Below are 20793 nucleotides of genomic sequence, written 5' to 3'. Positions count from 1 at the left end.
GGGGAAATATCGGGGACTCGCGACTCGACTCGTCGAGTCTGAAGGACAACTCGCCGAGTCCCAAGCATGCCATTACTATACAGTCGATTTCTCTCGATTCCAATGCATCCAATTCGTAGATCTAGGTTCCTAGGACTGATTTCACACGTAAAGTATCTAACTTTACGTTCATGCATGCTCAAGATAAGCTAAAATGCCCAAAAAGGAGTTAAAAGAGGAGATCTAGGTTTGGAATGGGAGCTTAGCTCAATAAAGGTGGCAACCTTGAGCTTAAGGAGTCCTGAAATGCTTAGATCTGAAACCCATTCGACTTAACTACTCAAAAATCGACCTCAAAGTCTAGAAAAGGCTCAAAAACCACACTAGCAAGCTTTTAAGGAGATCTACATGATGACAAGCCAAGATTCAAGCTTTATACCTTAATGGAAGCTGGAATGACACAATAAACTCAGATCTTCTTTGCTTCTCTTGAGAACTCCTCTTCTCCCTTCTTCTTCTAACTTCAAAATGCACCAAAATCCTCCACAAAATGAGAAATATCCCAAGAATGCTTAAAGGAAGGCTAGGGTTTAGTAAGGGACGTTCTGAGGGTGATGGAGGCTGGTTTGGGGCGCATAATAACGTTTAAATAGAGTGCAAACCCTTGAAATTAGGGTTTCATCCAGACTGGCAGACTCGCCGAGTCCGAGGATATGGACTCGTCAAGTTGCCAACTTAAACCGCGTGCAAATCCCGTCTCTACTCGACGAGTCGGGCTACAGACTCGTCGAGTACCCCTTTAAGAAATGAAAATTACTTTAATTAAATCACATACCAGAAATGGGGCGTTACATCTTATTTAGAGGCTGTCTTTTGCAGAGTGTTCCCACTCGAGAGAGATTATCGTATATAGGTATTGAGGTGGAGTCGAATATCTGCCCAATATGTCATACTGTTGTGGAGACAATATATCATCTCTTTGTTGGTTGTAGTGAGTTGCTTGATCTGTGGTCCCATATTGCTATTTGGTGGGATGTGCATCTTCCTGATCAGATTTCTGTTCAATCCTTACTTTCTTGGTCAGACGTTGTTTCGTTGAGGGGAGGTCAACGAAAGGCTTTTGATGCAGTGGTTTTAACTTGTTTTTTGTGTCTTTGGAATTTTCGAAATTCCACTATTTTTGTAAAGGTTTTATCAAGGAAATCTCTTATTTTTTATAATGTCATAGATATAGATATGACGTATTTTTGGATTTTTAATAGGTGTAGTAAAGCTAAGATTGGTTGGAGTGTCTTGCTTTACAAACCTGCTTTAGCTTCTACTTTGTTGTAGTAGGTTATTTCTAGCTTCTTGCTAGTTTTTTTATAATACATCCGTCGTTCCAGCAAAAATAATAATTTTAATATCATTTAATATTATTAAAAGGTTATCAAAAACCAACTATGTAGAAAGTTTTAAAACTACTTATTATTATTCATTATAAAACATTTTATTACTATTTATTATTATTGTTAACTAATTTTAAAAGTTATAATTATATGTCTAGATGGAAAATTTTATTCTCTTTGACTTATTTAACAGTAATTAAGCGAAAAAAAATCATTATTTTTTTTGCACTTATAGAGTTTAAATTTTGAAAAATTCATGTTATTTAAATTATCATTGACATTAACTAAAACATAATTAATTTTACACTAAACTGATGTATAAAATTATAACTATTTTGAATGATATCTATTAAAATTACAGCAATCAATGATCTCTAACTGCGAGCGAGTTGTGTGTGAAAAACTAAACATATTTCTTCACCCTAAAATATGGTTTCAAATAAAATGATAACAACACCCCTTGACATTTTTCACATCAAGTTGGCTCAGTGTAAACAACATCATCACCAAGTATTTTGAGTTTCTCTTTTGCTTCATCTCACATGGGGCTCATTCTATATGTACTACATCTTAGAATATATTTGTTTATTTTTATTCTGTACTTAAACTGAAGTTAAAAGATTAACCTATTTTGATATTCCTTTTAGTGAGGTCGAGAGAGTATATGGGTTCTATATAATTTATATTGTCATGTTACTCGCTCCATATGAAAGTAAATTAGTGAGTACTATGCTTAAAATTAAAAGTTAAGAATATATTTTATGGGTTGGTAAGTAATTTACTACAAGCTACCACTAATATATCATTTACAAGAACCATAATCATTTCGTCAACAAGTATTCAAAGTTGTTATGTTTTCTCAATTAGAAATGGCACGCCCAAGTAGTAAGCATAGAGGTGAAGATGATTGTTGAGTCTGCTATCTATTATCTAAAACAGCTTATTTGATTCCTAAACAGTTAGATACCATAAGCCAAAATAGATTATCAAGACACGAAAAATTAACTAATTAGATAATCCTCGTAAATATGCTAAAAAGATGATGTCTAATTGAAATCATGTGCTATGGCACCTTCTGATACTAAACAACTTTTCGTTGTATGAAGAAGTAAGGCCTTAAGCTTCTCCCTACAAGAACAAGAAATGGCTAAAATGCAAGAAAGAGCAACATACTTTTATTTATTGTTTATTATAGCATCATACTTATATTTTTTACAATTACAAAATTCTTTTGTTGAAAGATCAACCCAATTATGGCAATGTCATCCAAAATTCCAAATACAAAGATTTTCCACTTTTCTAATTAGTAGATCTTTCAAAGTACATTCTCCTAATAAGAAAAATAAGTTGAAAGTGTAATGTTATGATTGGGTGGATATGGAATTTTCAAAGTACAAGGTCATAATAAGAAAAATAATTTGGAAGTGCAATGTTGTAGTACGAACAAATAGAAGTATGATGCTATAATAAACAAATAAATGGAAGTATATATAATTAGGTAAAATAGCAGGAAGCTACTTGTCATTAGATGCACCGATGTCGATTGCCTATATGACAACATAGAAGTTGTAAATTGGATGAGAACACATAAGTTATAAATTGAAGATGGTAATGGACTTGAGACACTTTGTACGTGATGAGGAACCAATAAAAAAATGTTAGGTTGAAACCCGATGCTCCAAAATCTCCCTTACATATAAAAATACTCGTAATTGTGTTCATGTGTTTATTTTATTCTTAGTATGTTCTCCTGCAACATATATATAAATTAATTTGACACTACCAAATATGAATATAAAAGAAAGAAATAGGTAAAAATTATCATACTATACCTTCTATGATTTAGGATTATGATAATGGGGAAATTACTAGACTTGCAAGTTTTCTAAAATGTGAACATGCATCTTTCCCTTTTATTTGTTTTGGCTTACCTATTGGCTCAAAAATGAAACTTGCTAAGAATTGGGAGTCGATTGTGTATAAATTCAAGACAAAGGTTGAGTAATTGGATCATTTGGTGGAAGGTTAACTTTAGTTAAATTGGTGTTGGGTAGCCTTTCCATTATATTATTTTTCACTCTTCAAAAGCCCCAACAAAGATCATTGATGTTCTTGAAGGTTTAAGAAGAAGATTTCTTTAGGGTATGTGGGGATGAGAATAGAAAATAGATGTGTCGGGTTGCATGGCAAAACAATAATTATGAGGCCTACAAAATATGGTGACCTTGGGGTTGTAAGTCTTAGATTGTGCAACTTAGCCTTACTTACGAAATGTTTATGGAGATTAAAGATCAAAGGTAATATGCTACGGTCGAGGTGCTTTGAAAATAAAAATAAAAATTGATAATGATCGTGATTGAATTATTTGGAAAAAATAGTGTTTTTAGGGAAAAAAACAAGCAGCATGTGATAATTTTTACATTGAGATTGTTTAACTTTATAAATGATTTGCTATAGAACAAAAATACAATGATTAGACTTAATATTAGTCAAACTATAATAGCTTTTATGTTAGTCTCCCTTAAAATTATTTGTTGTTCTTGTTTGTGGGTCTTATGGACCAACACACATCCTTTTTTCTTTTTTTTCGTTTTCATATGTTGAAATTTGGATTGTGGCATAATGTCCCATGATGTTCTTGTGGTCTGTCCCATTATGTTCTTGTGGTCTCATGTAGACACAAAAGTAGATGAGCATCACATGGGTAGATTACTAACTTTATTATTTGCATTTAAGTTTGTCGTCTCTATTTTGAAGGGTCTTATTTAAGAATCATTACTTTCATACTTTCATTAAAGGAGGCGTTGCTACAACCAACATTATTACGTTATAGTTCAAATACAATTATAATTTGATAATATGATAAACTTCATTAACTCGAAATAGTTAAAAACATTACATAGAAAGTAAAATGACACTAAAACATAACAATACTTAAAAAAAGCATAGTTAATATAACTTTTTTTTTTTTTTTTTCTGATTTCGGCTTTCATCCATAAAATAATATCGAGTTATTCTCCAGAAAGATGGTTGATGTTTTGTATCAAAAAAATTCATATATTTGAGACTTTTTTTTAACTCGCTAGTTTTTTGTTTATCTTCGCATGAGTTTTGCTTTTTTCTTCGCATGATTTTTTTCTTTGCCAATCTATATTCCTCAAATTGCAATCGCTCGTTAAAAATTAAATTTCTATTGTTTGAAGTTAACTGGCATCTTTAGTTTTTTCTCCGCTTAATCCCGATGCATTTGACGAAGATGATTTCTTTTTCGTTGTATCCCTACCTATTGGGCACATTATTTCTTCGAGTTCAATTTCTTCATCGTTGTTCAGGTCTAACCCGATACGAGCATCCAAAGAAATTGTGTAACTTGTCTCATATGTTTTGTTCTTTTTGAAGCAACATTTTCCTTCTCTACCTTCAATCATTTTGTGCTACACGATACAACTTTCTATAGCTCGACATATTAGAGCGGTTGCCCTTTATTTTGAGATTGATGTATTTCTAGCATGTCGCAAAAATATTTTCATAAGTTTATCCACTTTTATGTTATGTTTTTAAGTTGTTGTACAACTCGTTGAACTTTGTAACTACCTTGTTCATTCATGATACTTGCTCGTCAAATGGTGTTTTGTATGGTATTAACCCGACCCATTTTCGATGTGAAAATGTATGGTAACATGTCTCCAAAGAATGATCATTCTCTTACGCATTTCCGATCTTCGGGTCCTATAATAAGTCAACCTATGAACAAGCTTATGTTTTATGGCTTATGGCTTATGGCTTATGGCTTATTGTTTATGGCTTATGGCTTATGGCCTATGGCTTATGGTCTATGGCTCATGGCTTATGTTTTATGGTTTATGGTTTGTGGTTTATGGTTTATGGCTTAGAGCTTATGGCTTTTGCAAATGGCTTAGGGATTTTAGCTTATGGCTTATGTTTTAGGGATTAGAGCTTATAGCCTAATGCTTGAGGCTTAAGGCTTATGACTTGTGACTTATGACTTATAACTTATGGTTGATAGTGTATGATCTATGGCTTATGTCATAGGACTTAGGGCTTAAGGCTTAAGACTTAGCGCTTATGGCTTATAGTCTATGGTTTATGACATATGGTATATAACTTATAATATATGGTCAATGACTTATGGCTTAGGGCTTATAGATTATGGTTATGGCTAAAGGATTATAACTTATGGTTATGGCTAAGGGATTATAGGCTTAGAATTTAAGGTTAAGGGATTAGGGCTTAGGGGATTGTAGCAGTTGAAGACTAACGATGAAGATGAATGATATATGTTGACTTTGGCATTTTCGATTCTTGTTGGCAAAATTCATAGTAATTCTCATGTTCGATTCTTGTTGAAAAAATAGATAATAATTCACATGTCTTATTCTTGTTGATAAAATGCATATAAAAATCTATTTACATGATGTTTATAGATTATAGCAGGTGAAGACCAATAATTCAAACTGGCTTGACATTTTATCTTGTTTTAAGAATCAAACATAAATATAACTTTTGAACTTCAAACGGTCTAAAATACCAAGTCAACTTAGATCATTGTTCTTTACATTCTACAATCACCGAGCATCTTGGAAATATATTTTTGATATGTATTTTGCCAACAAAAATTGGACATGACATCCTTTCTTTTTGTTTTTGATTAAAAAGAATAAATGTTTCATTTTAAATTTTAATATTGAAAACTATCAAGAACATCATAAGCAACAACAAGATTAAAAATAAAAGAATTACGAGCTAAAACAAAAAAGTTGGTATAACAAAAAATTTGCAAAATTTGAGAGCTTTTTTCGAGAAAAAAAAAGAAGAGTTTTTTTTTTCAAAAAGAATTATATAAAACTAAAAGATTAATAAATCTATTAAAACGGTCAAATCAAAAACAAAATAAAGCATGCAAGGGATTTTCAAAAAAGTAAAAATAAATTTGATGTTTAATCGTGAAAAAACTCAATATCTAATGTTTTTATGTGGTTTTAATGTAGTTATCATCAAATGTTTTTATAGAGTATTATGTCTTTAATAAAAAAAATTAAAGTTTAGTGTTTAAATCATAAAATCTAATAAAATATTATGATTTTTTTTTTGTACTTAGCCTTATAAATTATTAGGATTTATTTTTGAACTTCTAAATTTTTTTTAATGCAAATCTAATTTATATACTATATTAACTGGTCACTAGAAATAGTATATTTTGTGTGTTTTAAGATTTTTCCACAATACATCTTATAATTTGACAGTTTTAGTCCATATTTTATATGCTTCAAGATTTTGCCACAATATTTTGTATAGTTTGACAATTTAGTCACTTAGATGTTGTAATTAGAGATTGATTCATGCCTTTTAATATTTGTCACTTTAAGTCCCACTATTTTGTATGCTTCAACATTTTGCCACAATATTTTCTATAGTTTGACAATTTTAATCATTGGTATGTTGTAATTAGAGATTGACCACTTGTCTATTAATATTTGTCACTTTAAGTCCCTTTGACCATTTTGGCGTTCTTTTTGTCTTTTTTTTCGTATTACTACTTATATTTCATTACAAATTGGCCATTTTGTCTTTTTTTCCTATTACTACTTATATTTCATTACAAATTGGCCACAAGTGTTTTAATATTTCTCACTTTCAATCCCTTTAACCATTTTTGACATTCATTTTGTCCATTTTCCGTCTATCGACTTGTGCTTCTGTTTTGGGTTTCGTTTTCTCATCGTCATTCTTTATGAATAGAACAAAACACATCTCATTGCCACAAAGGTGACCCGTGGTTCACCACAGGCCCACCCACTAGTTTATTTCTAAATTATTATGAATTATTAGTGTTTTCTTTTCTTCTTCTTCTTCTTCTTCTTTTTTTTTTTTTTTTTTTTTTTTTTTTTTTTTTTTTTTTTTTAAATAAAGCTCATGAAAGTGTACCGGGTCATTTTTGCATTTTATAAAAACGATCGGGTTTTATTTAAACATTCAGACCCAACTTCATCGGGGTTTTTAAGCTTCCCCAAATTTCCACAATACGACGACGCTTCTCTCGCCGTCGCCGGCGACAAACACTTCCATCTTGTATAAGGTAGGTCTAATCACTCCATTTATATCGCCTCACTTCTATCAGTTTAAGTTTTATCTTTGAGCCTTGGTAAGATACTTAAAATAAGTTTATTTCTCTAAAGTTTCACTTTGATCATATCTCTATAGTGATCACCCCCTCCCCTGAAATTACAACCTCGGTGTATCAATTTTGTAATTTCTCTGGCACTGTGAATTTGATATCTTGATCTCCTGTTTCTATAATTTTGTAACTGTTTTAGGAAAAGGAGTATTGCCTATATAAATATGTCGTTTATTGCTTATTCTTTTAGAAATTTGGTAGATTCATTAGTTTAATACTTTGCTAAGCTTAATACAATGTTAGATGTTGTAAGTGAGTTGCTTTCTTTCTTTATTTGACTTCAGTTATATCTCTGTGTGATGCTCTTATACTCATATTGCATTCTGGATGATCTTTTTTATCAAAATTTCTACTTCAAGATTCGCCTACAACCTGCTCGATGAAATGCTTAAGAGAAACTTATGGTTGCTTCTTTATCAATATTAATATCATTATTATTTGTTAATTTAGGTACAATTTTCCGGAAATATTTTCAAGAGAGAGAGATGAGCTTGTTTCAAAGATGGGCTTACATAGTAAAAGAAGCACTTGACAAAAGCTTTTCAGTTGCCAAATTCTTCTGTGCAATTCATGTCACCAATACCTACCTCTTCTCCACTGCTATGGTAAACTCTAAAGGATCCTTTTGATTGGATGGCATGGAATGAGTCATTCCATTCCATCAAACAAAACAAATATCTTCATTCTATTCCTTATGTGATTCCATCATACCAAACACTACCTAAAACAATCGTCTACATGCAGGTCCAAGGTCCTAGCATGCTCCCCACTTTCAACCTCAACGGTGAGATTGTCCTACTTGACAGAATCTCAACCCGTTATGGCAAAGTGGGCCCCGGTGATGTCATCATAGTCCGGTCACCTGAAAATCCAAGAAATGTTGTCACCAAGAGAATTATTGGCATGGAAGGTGACAGTATCACCTACATTGTGGACCCCACACATAGCGATAGAACCGAAACCATAGTTGTATGATTAATCTTTTTTTTTTATTAAATTGTGTGCTGTATAAATAAATAAATAATAATGTTTTGGTATTTTTATATGTATAGGTTCCAAAAGGACATGTTTGGGTTGAAGGGGATAACATTTATAATACTTATGATTCAAGGAATTTTGGACCTGTTCCTTATGGACTTCTTCAAGGCAAGGTTTTTTGGAAGGTAATTATTTATTTATTTATTTTGGGTATAGGGTTTAGGGTTTAAGAAAAATGCTTATTTTTATAAATGTTACAGATATGGCCTACAAGTGCATTTGGATCAATTGGGAGGAGACCACAAATTGGTAACCCTGCCTTTAAGGTACTTTCTGTAAGGCTTTGTTTGTTACACGGGACATGATGACTAACAAGCTTTCTAGAGCTATTTTTGGTTATGAGGATTAGGAGGGCATTTTCGTCTTTTGCACGACTGGAGATTGAGAATTATTACCTCTCCATACATAAGCTTTAAGCCTTGATTTCAATAATCAAATACTTATCCTTATCTATTTGAAATATGTTATACCCCTCCCCACTATTTGTTGTTTTTAAGAACACATTATAATTGATATTGATATTATTTTTGTAAAACTATGTAGTTATAAAAAAGGCAAATTTGATAAAAAAAAAGTATAGTACTTTTTTTTTTTTTTCAAAAAGTCACTACATAAAACTTTGAATTCTAAAAAAAAAACACTATAGTGATTTTTATGGAATTTTACCTTATAAAAATATAATATTTTTAATATTTAATAAATTAGATTAATTAGTCAGAAATTAACAAAAGTTAAATATAAAGTATGATTAAAAGATTTTTTTTTTCTAGTTTTTCTTGAATTTTATGTGGTATGTGTTTTGGTTACAGGTTGTGGAGCAGTGACACATTTTTGACTTGTAAAATGATGAAATCTTATTGAACAAGGCAGTTTTTTTTTGTTTTGTTTTTTTTTTTTTTTTGAGCTACAAATGGAACATCATTTGTTTGTCGTGGGGGCATATTTATTTATTATAGCACTCTTCATGTTTGGGAATAATACGATTTGGGCTTATGAATGTAGACAAGGACATTTATGTCTTTTGCACAACATTGAGAGTGAGTAGATTGTTACTTTTTTTAGGTAGGATAAAAAGATTATAATTTTTATCTCATTAACGTTAACTCCTGTTTGCTATGATAATGAAGAATCAAAGGACTTTGAGTTTGAGCTTACATGTAGTCTGTTTCTATAGTGCATAAGCGTAGAAATAAAACAAGATGGAGATGAATATCATAACATTTAATTTTCACTTTTATTGGGTTAACGCCCTAAATGGATAATGGAGATGAATATCATAACAAGATTATAATTTTTATTTATTTTCCTGCAACACCGTTGGTTGGATATGATAACAAGAAAAGAAATTATAGTATAATGTTACAAAATATAATATAATAATTTAATAAAAACATAAAAATGTACAATGTTGTAACAGAAAAAAAATACATATCAAAGAAAAAAAAAAGAGATTGTATTTATATATACAAAAAACCTAAACTATCAAAATCCCTCCACTTTTGTTTTCACCTTTGTTGACTCGACTCGAGCAAGTAAGAAGTTGTTAAATATCGTTTGGTCAACTTGAGTCATATCGGACTTGCCCTTGATCCCTACATTAAAAAAAAAACAATTGTTCTAGATTCTTCCGGAACATTAACATAAAGATTAAAAAATAAATAAAAAGCATTCGAACCTGATTTTGTGCAGTTGTAATACTAGTCCAATGTTATGGTTGTGTTGTAGTAGCCGGATAGTCACTTACATAAGCAAGTGTTCTAGATTCTTCCGGAACATTAACCACAACCAAAGGTGGCAATTCTCTCATTACCCACAACACAAAACCTGAAGGTACGGATGAACCTGGACAAACATGGTATCCAAAAAGAGTTAAATGCAAGAAATAGCAATGTACTTTCATTGACTTTTTCAAAGTACAATGTTGTAATAAGTAAAAAATGAAAGTAGGATGCTAGTTTTTGCATATACCTATGAAGTAGTAGACAATGAGTAAAAGAGAAGCATACAGGCCTCCGATTCCCCCCCAATCACAATGATAGAGAACCTGTGAAAATCAATGACGTGGGCCCCACCTACTACATTAAATTAAGACATTGAGGAAAATGGCTGAATGAATTAAGCAGAAAAATACTCACGGGTATATTTGTAAATATAGCAACAACTGAACTTGAGGTGAAACAAACAGCAGAAACTATCGCAAGTCCAGCAACCTGAAAAACAGAAAAAATGTAAACTATAATAAAGACATAATTACACTTTTGGTCCTTGTGTAATTGTAATTTTTGTAATATCGATTCTTTTTGGATATTTTTTTGCATTTTTCGACCCTATATACTATTTTGGTCCGTGACTTGCACAATGTTTAGAAATGGGTGTTAAGCACGTGTAAAATTACCATTTTGCCCTTCAAATTTTGTACTTTTTTATTGATTATGATTATTATTATTTTGGCGGAGCAAAGGACTTTTGGGGTTCTAGTTAGGGATTTGGAGAGGGGGACGAATGAGTATGAGGGGCAAAATGGTCATTTTCATAAAATTAACGAATCGGCTGTTAATTAAATGACCACATACCTTCCATATTTCGGAAGAAGCCCTCTCAGATCTCACTTTACTCATTTTTGATACCAGCACATATCCTGTACATTTTTTTATAAAAGCAGATGAATTCAAATAAACAATAAATCAAAGAAATAAATACAAAAAAAAAAAAAATGGAAAAGTACAATGTTATAATAATAAGAAAAAAAATCAAATGTACAATGTTGTAATAGAAAGAAACAGAATAATACACAAATACGTTGCTATTTCTTGCATAAAGAGAAGAAATTTGTAGCATTAAAATATTTAAAACTAAAAAAATTAAAAATAAAAATAAAAATAAAAGTAGCAGATACCAAAGATGCTGACCATAGTATGCTAATGCGCCACCTAGGACAAGCATTACAACAGCAAAAGTATCTACATACACCTGCAAGCTTATAAGAAAAAATAGCATCATACTTTGAAATTTATTAATAAAAAATAAAAAAAAGTAAATATTAAATAAAAACCAATAATTTATACCCTTGCCACAACTGAGGAATCAATAGGATTCTTTCCAAGGCCAATCCAAATAAGCACAGCTGATGTCAGCATTAACACAAGTATCAACAAAGTCACCTGTTAAAAGAAAGACGAAAATACCCCTGGGTTAAAAAAAAGGACAAATTGTAGATAGGGGAGGGGCAAAATAGTAATTATGAATATACCAATATGACAATTTGTTGACGGATGCCAACAGGGAAGACTCTAATATTGCAACATCTTCTGCGAGTGTAATTAATAACCTTCAAATTCGGCTTATTTACTTTCTCTACCAAAGCTTCATGAAAACTACCTTCTGATTCATCTTCATCTTCATCATTTGCTTGATGACAAAGGTCAACCCTACGATTGTTGACCATGAATTTTAAAAGGGATAAATCTATCAAGATTTTCATAAATTTCACACACTGAAACATACCAGAAAGATAGAAGAAGAAGAAAAGCTGCAAGAAATAGAATCTTGGGCAATGCTACAAAACAAAATATGAAAATACTTTTTTTTTTTTTTTATAATTATCCAAGATGTGTAGTTGTAAATTTTATAATATAAGAATTTCTTGAGTTATAATATAACAACATACCCATAACAACAAAACCACATGAATTTGACCAACAGATCCACTTCTTACAAGCAGCAACAAGAGTTAATATAAAATAAACACCATAACCTGTCACAAAAAAAAAAAAAAAGTTTGTTGGAAATATAAGGAAATTTAATGTCTTAAAATTAATACAAAGAAAAAGTCTTAAGTATCATACCAGTGTTGGAAAAACCAATCATTAGATGAAACACCTGAAATTAGATTTTTAAATGAGTTAGTATAAGTTACATTTGATGACATTGTAAAGTAGAAAAATTTATGTAACAAATAAAATATATATTGCGCATATTGGTAGCAAAATAACAATTTATAAATGTGTTGCTATTATAGAATGAATTCTCATGAAAATCAGTGACAAATAAAAGATATTTAAAGGGTATTACTTACTTTCTGTCGAGTCCAACCCCTTTGTGGATTCCTAGAATGAATTCTTATCAACTGACGCAAGAAAGTACAAAATATTAGTATTAAAGAAAAAATCTTAATTAGAATTTAAGTATTGAAATTTAAATAAAAGAACATCAATCAGAAACTTTTTGATTTACGACTATGCAGTGAGTTTATATTAGAAAGAACTACAAAAAGTCAGAATGGCATATTCTCATTTCTGATTCTGATTCTCATTTTTTTTAAAAACAAACACTCCCATTAACTCCTGAAGAATCAGCATCTTAATGTACTAAATAGTTACAGAAGAATGCTTTCTTATGCAGCTCTAGCTACTAGTTACTTCCACAACGATATAGGAACTACATCTTACAGCATTATGAAGTGAAGTTAATTCTTCATTTCTTCATTAAGGGTAAGCAAACAAATCCCATTGTCAACCAATTCACGAAAAGAAGAACTCGTTAACTCAGAGGCGATTAAAGCAATTTACCCTATTGTGAAAATTGGCATTACGTTTGACATATTGGAAGTGAATTTTCGATTTCTTCAATCCAAACAACAAATCATTTGAGAAATGGAGAGTTATAGCAAACCTAATAACCCAATTTGAAAAGTCAAAATGTAGAGATTGATTGAAATTTGAAAAGAGAAGAGACCTGGTAAAATGCAAGGAGGGCAATAGCGACATCGAGAAAAGCAAGAGCAAGATTGACAGCCACTAAGGGCTTTGAGTAACAACCAGGCTCTGTTAACTCCCCTATCATCATCTCGCTCCTCAAGCATGCGGACCCCATTATTCGAGAGCCTTCTTTGTATTCATACATGAAGAATTGGAGTCTCAGCCTCTCAGGGCTTGGGTTGATGGAGAGTGTAGGGTTAGAATTTGAAAAACAAAAATCTTGTTGTTGCTGCTGTTGCTGAGGTATCTATCAATGGCGGATCTGCTAATTGATAACCGTCTTCTTTATATACCACTACTTAGCTGTCTCTGTAAAATGAAATGTCTTTGGTAGTGAGTGCATCTTCCGTATATTTGCACACGTATGTAATGATGTGACGTTGTCTGTCGTCATATTTTGAACCGTTTGGTTTTATGAAATCCTCAGGCCTTCCGTACCCGGTTTTCATCCAACCCGGTTCATGTATTTTATTAAAGGGATATTCTCTAAAAAAAAAAAAAACAACTGTTTTTTTGGATGTTATATTTTGGCCTTATTCTTAAAATTTTATAGTTTTTTTATACATATTTTAAAAATTCTTTTTAACTATGTTTGAAATGTCAATTTTCGAAGTGTGGAACATTATCTTACTAATATTAGACAACTCTGTATGGTATATATTTTTCATTTATTATTTTGTTTAATTTTTTAGTTTGTTGTAATAAAAGAAGTTTTTTTTTCTTCAAAATTCCATAATCGTTCGTCGGATTTCATACTTATTCTTGAAATTCCGAAGTTTCTTCAAACTCAATACAAAACACATAGATTTGAGCGGGTAAGAGTTTATTAAATGAAATTTTTAATTAAATGAAAGTTCTATAATCTTTATTAAAAAAATAATAAGTTATAAAAAAAACTTTAAAATGATATTTTGGTCCTATTACATAATTTACTTTCCAATTCATTTGACAAATTTGCAAACCAAGCAGAAAACATATTTTATTTCATGTCAACTAAACACATTACATATCCTAATTCTTTTGATAGATTTCATTTCTTCCAAAAAAACATTCTACAAACGACACGTTCCCTTAAAGTTTTGGATGATCATTTGAGACTTTGAAAAAAAAGAGAGAAATTATGTGAAATATTGAGGGCATTAATGTCGGGGAACACTTATTTTCAAATTGAGAATCATTAAGAAGTGTCCAATCATATTGGACTAACTATCGAGCATTGAAGATATTAACAAAAATTCCTTAACTTCATCGCTGAATTTAAACTCGTTCATGTGATCCGTAACCGGCATATCTTCCTGCATCTTCATATTCACCAGAGATGGAATCAAGAAAATTTTATTAGTTGTAGAGGGTTTTTTTTGTACATATTGGATAACGTCGTGATTAGGCCAAACAGTGTCTTCTTGTTAATGAAAACCTAACCATCCCAAGTGTATGTCGATCTAACAATACCTGATCCTCTTGCTTTATCGATTCATGTTTATTTTCTGATAATGGTTGATCAGTGGCGGATCCATAACTAAATATAAGTGGGGTCCATTTTCATAAAAAATATATATAAAAAGATAAAATTCAAATTTTTTTTTTGGTTTTTCAGGTAAATGAAATGTCAATTGGTGCATTTTAATGTACAAATAGGTGTTAAGGAGGGTGTTTTTAGTAAAAATATGATTTTTGAAGGGTTTATTAGTAATAAAAATGGTGGGACCCACTTCTAAGTGGGGTCCATGCACCCCACTAAACGGGGTTGCATCCGCCACTGTGGTTGATGCATATAGTTTTTTCTTGTAGAGATAGTCTTCTGCATCTTCCAAAAGCCAAATAAAAATGCAAAAACATGACAAAAGAATTACGTGATTCACATTATTAGTATAATTGTGTTATGTCTACCGACAAAATAAAGATATTTATTATTAATATCAAGTGGAAGTTTACGATTACATTGAGACTATACACAAAGCGAGGTATAGACAAATAAAAATACATGTACACAATATGGGACACTTGACAAATGTCACCCTTGGTTTGCTATTCATATCCTTCACATTCACCATTTACAATATTTTGCCAAAAGCAATGAGTCTCCACATCTCAACAATAAATATGCAATATTAGTATCTATTCAATATATTTTGACAAATTTTTTTAAACACAATAATACGTTAAAGTTAATGTATAGTCAGCTATATATTATAACATCTATAATCAGTGCAATAAAATAATAAAATCATAAAATAAAGTTACATATATAATATAACATCTATAATTTGATAGGTTATATATAAATGGAGGGGAGTATAATTGACGGTTGACAAGTATCAGATTGATATTGTACACTGATATTTTATCTTCGAGACTAAGTGGCACTATTCCAATTTCCACGTCAAATGCAAGACTTCCAGCTTGTGGAATTTATGTAATGGGAAAGCACTTACAATAATCGACCTCTGATTGAGTAATATATAACCAACTTCATGCTCATGTGACTAAACCCACTTAAAAATCAACAATGGTGTTCAGAACCTTTGTCCTTGTATTTTTCCTAGTACTTGGTGTTCTATCTGCAGATTCTAGCTTAAAAGATGAAGTTGATGCTTTGAAACATTTCAAGAACTCAATCACAGATGACCCAACCGGTGCACTCCTGGATTGGAATGCTGATTCCATCCACCACTGTAACTGGACCGGAATCCAATGTGATGATGTCTCACAACGTGTAGTTTCCTTTTCTATTCAGCAAACACAGCTCAAAGGCCAAATCTCTCCTTTTCTTGGAAACCTTTCCAGCCTCCAGGTTGGTCAATTTGACGTACTTAAGTATTAGCTTAAACTCCATCACAGGTGTAATTCCTTCAAGCATCGGGTCGCTTCATAATCTGCTAGATTTGTCTCTTAGTAATAATCTTCTTGAAGGGTCTATTCCATCAAGCATCACAAACTGCACTAATATGCGTTGGATAGATTTTGCTAGAAATAGGATGACAGGAGAAATGCCTCAGGGTTTAGGGAAGTTGTCAAATCTTACATATCTAGTTGTTAGTGACAACAAAATGCCAGGAAGAATCCCGGATGATATCTTCAATTGTTCAAGTCTTGTGATCTTAGATATCGCACATAACAATTTCAGTGGGTTGTTAAAACCGGGTACCGGTAGACTTTCTAATCTCCAAATTCTGCAAATTCATGACAATTCCTTTTCAGCCCCCCTCCCAGGTGAAATCGGAAACCTAACTAATTTGATGTTGTTAAACTTGGGACAAAACCATTTTTCGGGTACGATTCCTGTAGAATTCTCAAACATTTCTTCCCTTCAAAGCCTTTTGCTTGGTAACAATAATCTTCAAGGAGAGATTCCAGATGAAATCTTTGAGCTCAAACAGCTTACAGAACTGTACTTGATGAACAACAAATTTGTGGGTTCTATTCTGAATTCTCTTTCAAAGCTAGAGCAGCTTTCTCGGTTGGATCTAAGTGGAAACAGGTTTAACGGATCAATCCCTGATAGTTTAAGAAAACTTAACAAGTTGATTTCCATAGACCTCTCACACAACTTGCTCACAGGGTCGATTTCAGGGTCCGTGATTGCAGATATGAAAAATACACAGATCTTTCTCAACTTCTCCAACAATTTTCTTACAGGAAACATCCCAAATGAATTAGGCGAGCTGGAGATGATACAAGCCATTGACATCTCAAAAAATAATCTGTCAGGAAGGATTCCGGTGACGCTTCAAAGATGCAGAAACTTGAGAAGTCTTGATGTGTCTGGAAATCAGCTTTCAGGTCGTGTTCCAGAAGAAATATTCCCTCCTCTCGATCTGCTTTCCAGCATAAACTTTTCAAAAAATCAGTTCGATGGAGAGATCCATGGAACTATGGGGAATTTGACCTATCTTACCTCTATTGATCTTTCACGCAACAAATTCAAGGGTTTGATTCCGGAAAGTTTAGGCAACATTTTGGATTTGAAAAAACTCGACATTTCTTTCAATCAATTAGAAGGTCGTGTTCCCCATAGTGGTATTTTCAGAAACATAAGCGCAGTTGCATTAGAGGGAAACCCATCTCTGTGCGTTGCCAACAACACCAAATTATGTGCCACCCAAACTCGATCAAAGGTTGTGTTGATGTTTTCAATACTCGGATCAGTTGCATTGCTTATTGTATTCATTTTTGTAACACTATGTTGTGGCCATGTTAGAAAAACGAAAGTCAAAGCGCCTGACTACACCCCAGGGTTGACTCTCAGAAGATTTGATAGAAAAGAACTGGAAGATGCTACCGACAACTTCAGTGAAGGAAACATTTTGGGTACAACTAGTTTAAGCACTGTGTACAAGGGTAGACTATAAGATGGGAGGATGATAGCTGTAAAGATTTTGAACATCGCCCAGTTTTCAGCTGAATCTGACAAGAGCTTTAACAAAGAAATGAACACATTGGGGAAACTGAGGCATAGAAATCTAGTGAAGGTACTTGGCTATGCATGGGAGAATGGGAAGCTAAAGGCTTTGGTTCTTGAATACATGGAAAACGGTAATTTGGATAGGATTATACACGACTCTGGGATTGATAGATCAAGACGGGATTTGTCTGAAAGAGTAGATGTTTTGGTGTCTGTAGCCAGAGGATTGGTGTACTTACACTCGGGATATGATTTCCCGATAGTTCATTGTGATTTGAAGCCTTCTAACATACTTCTGGATGAAAAGTGGGATGCTCATGTAAGTGATTTTGGCAAAGCTCGAATTCTTGGGATTTGTCTGAAAGAGTAGATGTTTTGGTGTCTGTAGCCAGAGGATTGGTGTACTTACACTCGGGATATGATTTCCCGATAGTTCATTGTGATTTGAAGCCTTCTAACATACTTCTGGATGAAAAGTGGGATGCTCATGTAAGTGATTTTGGCAAAGCTCGAATTCTTGGAGTTCATCAACAGGATGAAAGCAACATCTCTTATGCTTCCACATTTCAAAGGCACCATTGGTTACTTAGCACCAGGTAACACATTCTAAATTTCTAACTTGTAAGTATCTACAACTGTATTATTACCTTTCACCTTGAATGTCACACTAATGCACTTCTGTTTTTAACCAGAGTTTGTATATATGACAAAACTTACAACAAAAGTGGACGTATTTAGCTTTGGAATAATAGTGATGGAATTTATGACAAGAAAAAGACCGACATATGTCCTTACTGAAGAGGAGGGGATCCAAATGATCAGTTTGCCACAACTAGTAGATCGAGCACTTTCAAATGGAGTGAAAGATTTGATTGAAATTGTAGACCCTGATTTGGGTTCTAATTTCTCAATGAATCAGGGTGTCATAATCATAGAGCAGCTACTTAAGTTAGCTTTATCTTGCACCATAATGGATCCAAAAGATCGACCTGACATGAATGAAGTCTTATTTTCTCTTTCAAAGATCAGTAAGAATGTCTAAAAACATTGCACTCAGATCCTTCTGTGGATTCCTGGAATGAATCCTCATCAACTGACACAAGAAGGGTGCAAAATATCACGTGTCATGATTCATGAGGATCGAATTTTAATGAAATAACATGAATCGAAAACTTTGTGATTTACTATTATGCAACATGATATAGTTCTGTTGTTCATAGTAGAAAGAGTTACAAAAATGCATATTCTCATTTCTAATTTTGATTCTATATATATCATGGTGATATATAATGTTAAGAAAACATGAATATTAATTAAAAATTGTATATTGTATGTTTCATTCTACAAGTCAAACTAGTCAACCCTACCGAGTCAACTCAGCCAAATCGACCCAGAGTGAGTACGCAAGGCGTACACCGAAGGTACGCTGGGCATACTCACGTCCTCGCATGTTGACCACCATCGGGGTGGTTGACCTCGTACGCAGGGTGTACTCCTAGTACGCGGGACGTACTCCCAGAAACCCAAAACTTCCATTAAGAGCTTAATGGCTAAAGCTCTTATGTCCATATTGCAGATCCATGGCTAAAACACTCCTAGGAGTCATAAAGTCTTCGACTTTATCACTTACCATGTCCAATAAGTGCTTAACTCAATATCTTAATCCATTGAGACCTTCTACATGATGCATGGAGTAAAACAAACCATTTGGAACCCAATTTTATGATTCAAGACCCTTCCAAAGGTCTAAAGGACGACTTAATGGGTCAAGAACATGCTTTGTTCAAAAATCATCATTTTGGGACCAAAAAGAGACTTTAAAGAGAAAAAACCTAGATCTACAAGATGGAGTGGAAAAGATGCAAGCTTTATACCTTTCTGTGGTTGCAAACAAGCTAGAAATCCTAGATCTACAATGTACTCCACTCCAAGGTCTTTACACCAACTTCTTCTTTCTTCAAAACCACACCAAACTCTCTTAAAGGCTCCAAAATTGGCTTCCTTTTGCTCTAGGGTTGCTTGAGGGTCAAAATCTCTGAAATAGGCTGGATAAGAATAGGGTTTATGTCCATAAAGATGCTTAAATACGAGTCAAGTCCCCGAAATTAGGGTTTGCAAGCCACCCTCATACGCCCAGCGTACTAAGGCGCGCCTTAGTATGCTTTGCGTACATACACGTATGCATGGCGTACTCATCCGACCCAAAATCCACCAAGAACCACTTTGGGCCCCTTCTCACCATTTCTTAACTTATGGACCAAAATGCAATATACTAAAATCATAAAGCCCAAGATTAGAAGTACCTTCACACCGGGATGTTACACATAATAAATTAATAAATCAACTGTCTATTTCCAATTAATATAATAATCATATAATATACCATAATTTCCAATTCGTTTATTAATCATATAATAATTAATAAATCATCATTCTCTCTATAGATGTCATTCTAATCAAGTTCTAGTATGAGGGCAACCCAAAAAGGATTTTGCTCATAATTCAAGAATATACCAATTTAGTTACTGGCTTAGATGCCTTAATCAAACAATCTCCCACTTGGATAAGTCTGTAACTATAATTGTATAATACCTCGATTTTCAAAAATTAAATTTTAACCACTGGAGTGAGAATTGTTTGCAAAAGGGGGAGGGGGTCCCAAGTGGCGAGTTAGGAAGAGGTGTGCCTGCATGAGTATGATGGGCGTACTCCTATGGTACGATGGGCGTACTCCGACCAGGCCAAACCCTAATCATTTAGGGTTTGAGCATTATATATTCATCTTTATGGCTCAAGACCCCTTCCCCTCCCCAGCCTCCATCTGGAAAATAGTCAAGTGTGAAGATGTTTGGTGGACTACTTAATCACCCCTTTTAGGCATTAATGGGTCTAACATTAATAATACATTTATGCATTACCCAATCGTCATCTGTGAAATAAGTTGTAACAATATATAGTTAACCTTTTACATGAAGATGTCCAAGTATCTATAGTGAAGTGAACATGTTTGTTGGACTACTTAAATAAGCC

General features: G+C 32.8%; 2 protein-coding genes and 1 pseudogene across 4 annotated transcripts; 2 read left to right on the top strand and 1 right to left on the bottom strand.

The window, feature by feature from the left end:
* The first annotated feature begins 7342 nt into the window (after positions 1–7342).
* Positions 7343–9630, top strand: LOC145124385 (mitochondrial ATP-independent inner membrane protease subunit 1a-like). Of its 3 annotated transcripts, XM_079059711.1 has the most exons (6): positions 7343–7464; positions 8014–8168; positions 8308–8532; positions 8616–8726; positions 8802–8867; positions 9411–9630. In XM_079059711.1, exons 2-6 carry the CDS (start codon positions 8049–8051, stop codon positions 9423–9425), a joined length of 537 nt encoding a protein of 178 aa, XP_078915837.1. In that variant the 5' UTR covers positions 7343–7464; positions 8014–8048; the 3' UTR covers positions 9426–9630. The 3 variants fall into 3 exon arrangements, with proteins under 3 accessions (XP_078915837.1, XP_078915835.1, XP_078915836.1); XM_079059709.1 differs by lacking the exon at positions 9411–9630 and having other exon boundaries at positions 8802–9139; XM_079059710.1 differs by lacking the exons at positions 7343–7464; positions 9411–9630 and adding an exon at positions 7482–7530 and having other exon boundaries at positions 8802–9144.
* Positions 9631–9960: 330 nt separating this feature from the next.
* LOC145124384 (tobamovirus multiplication protein 1-like) lies at positions 9961–13700 on the bottom strand. The gene is made up of 13 exons (XM_079059708.1): positions 13336–13700; positions 12677–12727; positions 12447–12480; positions 12269–12355; positions 12106–12157; positions 11852–12029; positions 11667–11762; positions 11511–11571; positions 11175–11239; positions 10737–10811; positions 10570–10645; positions 10277–10443; positions 9961–10193 (listed from the first exon to the last, which is right to left on the bottom strand). Exons 1-12 carry the CDS (start codon positions 13501–13503, stop codon positions 10310–10312), a joined length of 1077 nt encoding a protein of 358 aa, XP_078915834.1. The 5' UTR covers positions 13504–13700; the 3' UTR covers positions 9961–10193; positions 10277–10309.
* Positions 13701–15728: 2028 nt separating this feature from the next.
* LOC145124386 (LRR receptor-like serine/threonine-protein kinase FLS2) lies at positions 15729–19102 on the top strand (annotated as a pseudogene).
* Positions 19103–20793: the final 1691 nt, after the last annotated feature.

The sequence above is a fragment of the Lactuca virosa genome, chromosome 7 (assembly GCF_052849685.1).
Source record: "Lactuca virosa cultivar CGN04683 chromosome 7, Lactuca_virosa_CGN04683_v6, whole genome shotgun sequence".
NCBI classification, from domain to species: domain Eukaryota; kingdom Viridiplantae; phylum Streptophyta; class Magnoliopsida; order Asterales; family Asteraceae; genus Lactuca; species Lactuca virosa.
The sequence above is the reverse complement of the archived record's forward strand: the minus strand, read 5'-3'. Positions and strand labels throughout refer to the sequence as shown.